Source organism: Takifugu rubripes, chromosome 22, assembly GCF_901000725.2.
Source record: "Takifugu rubripes chromosome 22, fTakRub1.2, whole genome shotgun sequence".
Taxonomy (NCBI): domain Eukaryota; kingdom Metazoa; phylum Chordata; class Actinopteri; order Tetraodontiformes; family Tetraodontidae; genus Takifugu; species Takifugu rubripes.
This window is the reverse complement of record NC_042306.1, coordinates 3,033,001-3,043,274: the sequence shown is the minus strand read 5'-3', so window position 1 is coordinate 3,043,274 and position 10,274 is coordinate 3,033,001. Positions and strand designations below refer to the sequence as shown.

At 45.7% G+C, this 10,274-nt stretch overlaps 2 protein-coding genes across 4 annotated transcripts; one reads left to right on the top strand and one right to left on the bottom strand.

The window, feature by feature from the left end:
- Nucleotides 1-4,116: 4,116 nt before the first annotated feature.
- c1ql3b (complement component 1, q subcomponent-like 3b) lies at nt 4,117-6,282 on the top strand. Its single transcript, XM_029831354.1, has 2 exons — nt 4,117-5,113; nt 5,365-6,282. The coding sequence occupies exons 1-2, from the start codon at nt 4,499-4,501 to the stop codon at nt 5,542-5,544; spliced, it is 795 nt and encodes a 264-aa protein (XP_029687214.1). The 5' UTR covers nt 4,117-4,498; the 3' UTR covers nt 5,545-6,282.
- A 202-nt stretch (nt 6,283-6,484) lies between these two features.
- On the bottom strand, nt 6,485-9,464 carry pter (phosphotriesterase related). 3 transcript variants are annotated; one of them, XM_003975319.3, is made up of 5 exons: nt 9,314-9,464; nt 8,168-8,618; nt 7,787-8,052; nt 7,430-7,570; nt 6,485-7,034 (listed from the first exon to the last, which is right to left on the bottom strand). In XM_003975319.3, the coding sequence occupies exons 2-5, from the start codon at nt 8,597-8,599 to the stop codon at nt 6,824-6,826; spliced, it is 1,050 nt and encodes a 349-aa protein (XP_003975368.2). In that variant the 5' UTR covers nt 8,600-8,618; nt 9,314-9,464; the 3' UTR covers nt 6,485-6,823. The 3 variants fall into 3 exon arrangements, with proteins under 3 accessions (XP_003975368.2, XP_011614476.2, XP_029687213.1); XM_011616174.2 differs by having other exon boundaries at nt 9,302-9,433; XM_029831353.1 differs by lacking the exon at nt 9,314-9,464 and adding an exon at nt 9,132-9,289.
- Between the last annotated feature and the right edge of the window lie 810 nt (nt 9,465-10,274).

Here is a 10,274-nt window from a genome sequence, read left to right as displayed (position 1 = left end):
AGATCCACCTCATCACTCTCTGAGGTTCAACAGTGCCTCCTGCAGAAATTCAGTTTTTGGTAATAAACTTAGTTATGTCCAGGTCAGAGTTCTTCATGAAGCAGCTCAGAAGTCCTCTGATTCTTCAGATGAGGGTGGCCAAATTTGGACCACGGTGTGTATGAAACCGTAACTGACTTCCTATATTTGGGCGCCACCCTGCTGATGAGCATCAAGGTCATATATTGAATGGAAAAGATGATCAAAAAATGGAGGGAACTGTTGTCCAGTATAAACGAGGTGCCTCCTGGCAGCTTCTCCAGACTTGGGGCAGCTTTAAGAACCTCCTCGATGTGTCAAACTGCGCCGCCTCCCTGTCAATAGGGACAAGAAGTTGATAAGAATAGAAAGATGAGAGAGTCTTCCTCACTTTTCTAAAATCATCCACAAACCTCAAACAAGAAACGTCATTCTGAAAATGAAAATTCCTGAAATTGACATTATCAAAACGGAAACCATCAGAGGAAAGTCACGGAAAAGCGAGATGAGCGGACAAACGGGCCCAACGGTGCCATAAATAGTCGCAATACTGCAGTTCTTTGTTTCTCATTAATCCTGCCTCAACACTTTCACAGGGGGAAAAAACAATATGCACCAAAATAATGAGAACGGGACAGCTAGGTCTCTCACAGCTGTTTCTTCTCCCGTCTCTTTACAATGTTTGTGTGATTTTGCTTTCTTTGTTCTTCCAATATTTTATGCTCTTATGCTATAATCCCACCCACACTTCTCTTTGTAAAGCAGACAAAAACACAGTCCATTAAAACGGACTTCCTGTAGTTTCCTGGGTTTTTGAGTTAGAACTCAACCCTCACTTTGTGTTTTGTTTCAATGAACGGTCTCCATGTTACCAAATTCATATTGCTGAGTTCTGTGACTGCTTCTCTTTCTTAAATACAGTGCCGGACCAGGTTTGAGTGGGCGGCGTGGTAACGCATTCTGTCGCCTCCCCCCCCGCTGAGCTGAACTGTTGGGTCCGGCCTTTGCTGCGAGGAGGAAAAGAAACGCTCCACATTTCAAAGAGCGGGAGGTGTGAAAAAGCCATGCGTCCGACCTCCACCCAGCGCGCACGGTGCTTCATCAGTTGGTAAACACTTGTCACTGGTCACATGATGATGCTGTTGATATTCCCGGCTGGTAACGAGGGGCCCATTCACTCTCCTTCCCATCCGCCGCTTTGACAAACCTGTCTGGGCTTTGATTGTCATAACTGCTTAGCCACTCAGGTCAGGCCGCAAAAATGTCATACATATTTAATGCTGCATCACAGAAATCTGACAAAAGGATATGTTTTTTTTTTTTTCTTGTGAATTGAAATCACGGCTCATATTTCATTAGACTCTCGGAGAGCCTGCAGCCCGTGGTCAGATGAAGCCGTATGTTTTATTCATGCCCTCTGAACATCTGCTTGTCTGGATGTCAAAAATCATCAGGCTCCCCCAGGACTCCTGCCCGACTGCTTGTAAATGAACTCTGGAGTGAAGACTCAAAACAACCTGTCAGGGCTTCACCAGAGAGATCTTTTCAGCCCATCAGCAGAGGTAACAAACGCATTGAGTGGAAAGTAAGCGAAAGCAACATCGGACATGTAAAAGGTTGTTGTCGGGGCTTTTCTTTTTTCAAGACAAATAAACATTGTTTGGTCTGATTCAGTGATCCTAAGAAAAACTTTCTATTATAAGTTGAGTCTTCTCACAGCTTTCGGTGTGTTTTATTTTTTATTTTTTTTGACACTGCTGTTCGCTTTGGCTCCTGGTCTACAAGTCTCACTGAGTCACTGGAGGCTCATGCCAACTGGAGGGAAAGAGTCTGACCACTAACAAGTGCTCGTTGACTCATAACTGCCACAGTATGTCCCACTGTGTGTGTGTGTGTGTGTGTGTGTGTGTGTGTGTTAGAGAGAGAGAGAGAGAGAGAGGGAGAGAGTTGATATGTGTCTGTTTATTATTCAATTACATACTATTCTATTTCCCACTTTGCACCCATCCCACAGACAAGGTGCTCTTTCAGATATGGTAAATATTATTTTGTCTCCATGAAATGTCATCTGGAGATAGTTTCTCTTGATCCTTCATCAGAGCCTCGGAGGAGTTAATTATACTGTCCTACAGCACACTGTCCACAAAAATGAAGGGACACAGCATGGATTTTTTTTTTCTTTTGCTCACAGGCGGTTTATAAAGATTAGCAATATTCACACCGACGTAGTTGTAGACGCTCATTTTGCACCAAGGGCAGGAGCTATGGAGTCGTTTAAACTGGCCCATAGGAATGTCTCTTCTCATCATGTCAAAACCAGCATACGTCTTGATTGTAATAAGCAATGGCCGTCGTCCGTGGCAACAGGTGGCAAACCGGATCCTCCAAAGCTGCATGTTTTCATTCTTCAAATTAGCGGTTGTGTTGAGCATTTAATCCTTTCCTCTGACCAATCACAAGGTTATTATTTTATCTTCCCAGGCTTGTGAGTAAGGACATACTATGAGTTTTTGAAAATATGGGTTTTTGGAGCCTTAAAAACTCTTACTGCGTCCTGTTCACTTAACCAACATGCATCGAGGTTTTAGACCCTATAACAGTCAAATTGAAGCCCAAAAGACTTTTATCATGCACTTGCACATCGCTGATGCTAACAAGCTTTTATGTAGCAGGACCTCGTTAGCCAAACTTTGCCCTTTTAATGAATAAATGTATATATTAACTAAGGAGGGTTTTATTATTCATCTGTAGGAAGGCACGTGTGAACCCAATATTACAACAATCCAGGTTTTGTTATTTTACCTATAAAATGTAGTGACAGTTTTTTGCAACATTTGGAAATAGATAATCAAACTAAAGGTGAAAGAGATTGTGCTCAAAAAGCATTTCTGGAACTCAATATTGTGGGGAAAAAAGTTCTCATAGAGAAAACTGAAACTATCCCACATCACAGAACATAACCTTTTATTTAGATTCATAAAACCCTGTTCTGGCTGAAAAATAGTTGTGAGAACAATTTCACATGGCCCATCTTCCATTTTCTATCATATTCAGTACCAGGGTCAATGGCAGTTTTTGAGAAACAATAATATAAAGAGATCCAATGTTTCTATATTTTCTTAAAATGTGTGCTGGGTGCTTTTATTGAGAAGCAAAAATACCTGACATGAACTTTGCCCTGATCTGAGGCGCATTAATGGAATATAGCTCTATTCTAGGACAACATATCAATCTGTATTCTCATAAATGAAAGCTCAACCGGATGGAATATCTAATAAAAATGCAATGTTTGGCGATAAAAACACTTATCACATTTTATGGCTGTGTCATTTCCAAAAAATACTTTGTTTTTTAAATTCCCTGGTTCCTCTAAGGAGTGATTGTACCTTCCTTCCTCTCGCTGAGGCGCGTTGAGCCTCCCACCTGACCAAAATGAGGCCCATTGCTCGTGTTCCTGGCTGTTCATCCATCTCTCCTCCTGGGAGACACTGACACGGTGACTGTCTCTGCATTCATGAGCGCATCATCATCGGCCTTCCTCACCCACAATTAGCCCTTCATCACTCAAAGCTTGCAAAAGTTTCGTCTAAATTTTGTTGCAAAGCCAAGAAATCGATCCCAACTTTTCCTCATCTTTTGGTGCGTTATTTAAATCCGACACCGACCTACTGATGGTGACGTTTCATTACTCATTAATTAAGTGATCGCACCTGATCTCTCTTCTAAACTCTTCAGCGGTCATCTCGTCAACAAATGTGCGTTTGCTCGTTGTTCAGTGCCAGCTTCCTCTCACTGGCTCTATAGATTATTTTTCCAAATGATAAATTGGACACGGGGAGCCTCTGAGGTGTGACCAGATGCCAAATAAGTATTGCTTTTTCGTCTTTAAGGGGTCTATTTATGCTTGAGATCTTTAGAGCTGTTGGAAGTTCTGCTATTGGGCGGAACTTTGACCGTCAATGCAGAAAGTAATCCAGCCTGGGTTGGATGTGATTCGATGATATGCACAGTCACGTTTCCGAGCCTCAAAGTTGCATCACTGTTGTATGTTCTTTCATTTTCTCTCGCATGCATTTAGTCCCATCCATCACATCCACCCCTCCCCTCACTCTGCGAGCACAGAAGCGGATAACGGCTGGTTTCTGCCCCATATTCTCCTGTGTCATCGCGGTGGGCAGAAACTTTGCGCTGCGCAATAAAGAAGATTGTTTCCTCTCAGTCTTCAGGTGTTGTTTTCTTTTATATATTTTTTCCCGCCTTCTTCGCGGGGCGCAAAAGTGGAAATAAATCAGCTGAACCGCGGTGCGTAAAAGTTGTGGATGTTTACTTTGGCGCAACAGCATTTAAAGGGCTATTTCGTCTCCCGCCCCTGCAGTTTAAGCCAGGAACTGGTAAAATTCTTCCCTCGGCAAAACTGTCGCCCACAAGCAGGCTGGAAGACCACACACTCCAGAGAACACGGCGAGCCCGTAGAGTGCAGATGATTGCAACTGGTGTTTGTGGCGTCGCGCTGGTGCTGGTGCTGGTGGTTCTGATCCCGGTCATGGTGAACACCGCCGGGACCTCCGCCCGCTATGAGATGCTCGGATCATGTCAAATGGTTTGCGATTCTCACGGGACCGCAGCCACGGCCACGGCAAGCAACCCGGTCAAAGACAACCGCCTCGTCCAGTCTCTTCCGACGTTTATTCAAGGTCCGCAAGGGGAGCCGGGGCGCGTCGGCAGGATGGGTCCGAGGGGTCCGAGCGGCGAGCCTGGTCCACCTGGACCTGTTGGTCCGCCCGGAGACAGGGGAGCGCCTGGACCGCCGGGCCCCCCGGGAGTACCCGGAGCAAACGGCCCCAACGGTGCAATTAGTGCTGCCACTTACAGCACAGTGCCAAAGATCGCGTTTTACGCAGGACTGAAGAAGCAGCACGAAGGGTATGAAGTCTTGAAATTCGACGACGTTGTCACAAATCTTGGCAACCATTACGACCCCTCCACGGGGAAATTCACCTGCTCAATACCGGGGATTTACTTTTTTGTGTACCATGTACTGATGCGAGGCGGGGATGGAACCAGCATGTGGGCTGATCTCTGTAAAAACAACCAGGTAAGCTTCTGTGGTGTCAACACGCGCCTTGATATATTTTGCGATTGTTATTTAGAATTAATCATTTAGAAAATACATGTTTATTTATTCATGTTAAATTTGCTTTTACGCGCGACTTTGGACCCCAGTACAAATGCTCATACTGAAGTTCTCTGGGGACCGCGTCGTCACTGGAGCTGACCGTGGTTCTGATTTTTAAATATATTTTTTTAAATCAACTTTGCATCAGCTGAAATGTATTTCCCTTTGAGGTGAGAGCCAGTGCCATCGCCCAAGACGCCGACCAGAACTACGACTACGCCAGCAACAGCGTCGTTCTTCATCTCGAACCCGGGGACGAGATCTACATCAAATTGGACGGTGGGAAGGCGCACGGGGGCAACAACAACAAGTACAGCACCTTCTCCGGCTTCATGTTGTACGCTGACTGAAGTCAGAAGACCTCTGGGCGGGCAGCCCGCCTCACCGGCCGCGCTCGGTTCGGTGTCAGTTGGATTATTAGAGACAGAACCCAACACTTATCAAACAGGAGGACGAGATGGGAGATAACTGCACTTTCAGAGTGAAGAGCTTATATTGATAATAGAAAAATTGTAAAACACTGAATTGTCCTGATTATTGTGGCTGTGACACCAAGTGAGCTGTTGAGCTTTATTGAATAGTTTGCTGATATAGTAAACATACTGTTTAGCTGCCGTTACCAATGGTCCACCATACTAACCTTTAGAACTCGGGCATAGATTACTAGGTTCTGATCACCGCTCTGTCCAGTGTTGTTAATCCATGCGTGTGCTTCATTTCACAGTAAACTGTAGCTGCATGATTATAAAAATGACACTTTAAAAGAGGAGATAAACATGTGAGAGCACCATTCTGATGTCTACATTGGAGCAGTTTGACTCTTTTTTTGTCATCTCGGTGTGCCAGCTGGTTGAGGCCAGCAGGCACATCAGCAGCCCGAGCAGCCACGGCGAAACAAATGTTTCTTTGAGCTTGAAGGCTATGTACATCGATCTGCCCGCTGACTGCCGGGCCCCTGGAGGCGAGACTGTCATCTATTCTGTAAATATACTGTACAATTACACCCTTTGGTTCTCGGTGTAATCCTCTCGGCAGATAAATCAAAGTTATATACAGTAGCTGTTTGCCGCGCACAGTCCACTGCGGCGATGGCGCCATTGATCATGCCGTGAAGTCACCCTGTGAGGCCACCTGTTCCCAGATGTGAGAAGAGACGACGTCCTTCATTGTCAGGCTCCCATTGACACCCAGACACCCTCTGAGGGGCAACAGGACAACCCATCTGACACAGCCGCAATGTGTTAGGAGCTGAGCTGCATACTGATTATCAAAAAGACAACCTACCCAAAAAAAAATCCCCATGTGCTTTTTATTCCATAAAGTTCATTTGGACAGTTTACATTTGTCATCAAGCCTAAATTACAAAAATAATGATCCCTGACAGGACAATTGGCACCATTTTTACTGAGATTTTTTGTCTAAAAACATGACTAAAACATGGCTGATGAGGTACTATAACCCTTTAGCCAAAGAGAATTAAGAAAAATCGTTACAATTGAATTTTAGTGAAAGTGATTCCATAGAAAATCATGACTACAACGATTTTGAAAATTAAATAACTGTGGGCTGTTTTGGTTATGTCTTAATAAGCCATTTAAAAAGCCTCGCAGGGATCCCGTTTTCCCCGCTTCATTTGAAGGCGAGCCACTGTTTCGGGTTGTCGATGAGGATCTTGTCCACCTGCCGCTGCGAGATGCCCCTCCTTAGCATCTTTGGCACTATATTCTTCAGGATGTGCGAATAGCCGTGGCCGCCAAACTTGGTGAGGCGGTTCTTGGTGTGGATGTCGTGCGCGACCACTATCATGTCCTCGTAGCCCTCCTTCACGAGAAACGCCAAGCTGGTAAATAAAGAACATAGAAAAAGCTCAACTCAAATGGCGCTTTCAGACAAAGAAAGTTTCCTCTGTTTGTTGGAAAAATTGGCCTTTTGTGTGCGGGAAGAATGCGAGAGTTTTGTGTGGCTTCGTTCGCTTCACTTCTCCTGTTGACACGCGCCGCTCCCTCCATCACAGGCAAAGCTTAGTGTCTCACAGATTCCTTAGAAAGAGCTGGAGATCACGCTCCCTTCTTCACACCACAACACAAAATCAACACCGTGCTCTAAATGAAACACTCCTGACACCCGCGCAAGAACGTACAGGAAAAGCAGGATCTAATATTGTATCACCTTTTTTGTCAACTTTAACATTGTATGGTATGTTGTTTCATAAAGACTACGGGACTAATGACTCACGTCTTCACCCTCTGGCTGTCACTGGGCATGTCCACCTCCGTGCTGTAGGGGTAGTTCAGCATCTCCATTCCAAACAGATCGTACTCCAGGTAGCTACCCAGCTTTGCAAACTCAAGCAGTTCACCCTCATCAAATATGGTCCTGCAAGTACACGCACACACACAGGGCAGATGGAACTTTACTTATTTTCCAAATCCTGACAGCATATTGTTGTAATGCCGCCGGATTTCCTACAGGGGGAGACAAACTGCGGATTAATATGGTTATATGGTTAATAATAATTTGGTTAAATTAGATATAGAAAAACAAAACTCATGCATATAATGAAATCAAATAAACAGTCAGCCGATGTCTCACCTATCCAAGTGTGACATGACAGTTTTGCTGATGTCACCACCCGCCTCCTGCAGAATCCTCACGACTTCTGCTGGGGCAGCGGGGTTCCTTCCAGGGTGGATGATGACGGGGCAGCCGAGCTGGGACTGAGCGTTAGCTGTGGCTTTCAGCACCTTCTTCTCGCTGTCCGTGATGGGCCAGCAGGTGCCGATCTCTCCTATCACTCCACAGCGGATGTCTGTCCCATCGGCGCCGTGGAGCACTTCGCTGACGATAATGTCCGAGAGCTGAAAAGGCGGATGTGGGGAGATAGTTAATGACAGCAATTAACAACATGGCTCGTTTTATGTTTGTTCAAAGTACAGTTGAGTGGTGCAAGCACTCGAAATCTATTTGTGTCACCTTCTCCACACTCATCCTCTTGGTGTCCTCCGTGTGGGTGCAGTCCACATAGTACCCAGCTCCTGCAATGATGTGGACCCCAGTGTCCTTGGAGAGCTGTTTAAGAGTGGGAAGGTCCCGCTGGATGCCCGTGGTGGTGTTCTCCACAATGGCGCCCCCACCGGCTTTCCTGTAGGCCAGAAGTTCCTCTCGTACGGCGGCGTTCTCCTGCAGCAGCAGCAGGTTCTCGTGGCAGCTGTAAGGGTTCTGCCTCAACCAGTGCATGTGCTGCATCTGGAACGGGTTCTCCGCCACCACTTTGTCGCCCGAAGAAGGCGGGTGGTAGCAGCACTCGAAGCTCATGGTCAGGTGCTCGTGGGTCAAGGTTTTGCCCAGCTGCTCCGGATCCACCAGACCCAGCACCGTCTGGACTTTGCCGCTTAAGTTTGACATGATTGGTGTTCACAGATCCCTGAAAGAAGACTTTATAGATTTAGCCATTAACAAAAAAAGATGTTCTGTGCCAAGGAGCAGGTGTGGTTACAGGTAAGGGGTTTTCTTTAGGTAATCATTTCCTCCCACAGACTCGAATTGCATTAGATCGACTGTGGCTAGCAGGTTTAGCAGAAATAAAAAACTCTACATTTGCAAGTGACGTTGAGGCCGCCCTCTGTAGGTTGCTTCTATGGAAAGTGAAAACATTCTTTATAGCCCTTCATCTGCACTGCAAAATATCAGCAGATAAAACAAAATCAGGTGATTGCAATGGCTGACAACAGTGTCTAAGACGTGTGGCTGCAGGTAATTAACACAACGTATATAAAAAATTGATTTGGATCGTTTAGTTTCTATTACAGGACTGGCAACCACTCGGAGTTCCAGGAGTTCCTGCTCGACCAGGCCTGCAAAACCCGACACCCCATGAAAACTTGTGCGGTCTGCAGTTGCTGCGTTATTTATCCGTTTTTAATTTTTCAGCAATTACCTTGTTGTTAGAAAACAAATAAACCAAAAAAAAGAAAACTACCGTGAAAATTGCAACGATGCGTCGAGTTTGCCAGATGTTTACTGAATAGCACCAAACAGAAACCAACGTGTCGTAAACTCAGTTCTGCAGACACGCTGTTCGCTCTTCTTGTTGGGCCAGTAACTGACCTAGTAACTGACCTAGTTCCTGGGTTCGGGTTCACCACAGAACGTCACCTCGTGTGCGCTGAGCTGTCCTGTAAAAGGCAAACTCGGTGAGAATTAGTCGGGTTACTTATCCCGACCAATGGTGACGTCCGAGCAGAACACGCCCAATCAAAGGGCGACTTCTCGCGATGTTTCCGGGAGGTTTGCCTGCGTATGAGACAGTCACGTGATCGTCCGGAGGGCAAGAGTCCTTTTTTTTTTTTTTAAATTGCCATTTACAATAATAACAATTACTGGCAATCCAATCCTTAGGTCTCAAGCCCCATCTTAAATATATCAAGAGCAATAAGTTAAAATGTAAAAAGCATGAAATTAAAAAAACAATATGCAAAGCAGAGTTTATATAATGCACCATGGTCGGAGAAATGTACAGGTTTTGATGGGCAAATGTAACTGTTCATACCCAAGTTTTTAGCAGTCTTCTGTGCATTGAAGCTGTCCTCAGTCTGACTCTCTGCCTTGTTTTTTGGGCTAACGTTGGTGCAATGAGACCAGGTCAGGATGTGAGCGATTTCAACCCCCAGGATCTGGAAACCGCTGTCATCCTGTTAACGGTGGAGGCCGTTCTGGCCCCAGGATGTCTTCATAATGAACCTTAAAGGCCACAATGGTGCCGAATGCTGCACTGTCGTCGGTAAAAAGCGTTTGCACACACCAGCATGTCTTCTTCTACTCCTGGTAGGAAAGAGCATGTGGAGGATGACGGTGATGGAGCCGTCTGTGCACCTGTTTGCTCGATATGTAAACTGCAGGGGGTCTAGGGTGTCTGGGAGCGCGGTGATGAGTGTTTTGGTTAACTGCTCAACACTTCAACACAGTATTCATTCAGGCAGCGGGCTTGCTGACTTCACGGGACAGGGACAAAGCAGGATTTTGTCAGACATGGTAGGATGGAGGGATAAGCCCTTCCGCACACATGGGTACGCCACCACAG

Coding starts and splice junctions, on each gene's coding strand:
- c1ql3b (XM_029831354.1), top strand. CDS start 4,499: ATGATTGCAACTGGTGTTTGTGGCGTCGCGCTGGTGCTGGTGCTGGTG. Junction 5,114..5,364: donor ATCTCTGTAAAAACAACCAG/GTAAGCTTCTGT, acceptor TTTCCCTTTGAG/GTGAGAGCCAGTGCCATCGC.
- pter (XM_003975319.3), bottom strand. CDS start 8,599: ATGTCAAACTTAAGCGGCAAAGTCCAGACGGTGCTGGGTCTGGTGGAT. Junction 8,053..8,167: donor AGAGGATGAGTGTGGAGAAG/GTGACACAAATA, acceptor CCGCCTTTTCAG/CTCTCGGACATTATCGTCAG. Junction 7,571..7,786: donor GTCATGTCACACTTGGATAG/GTGAGACATCGG, acceptor GTGTACTTGCAG/GACCATATTTGATGAGGGTG.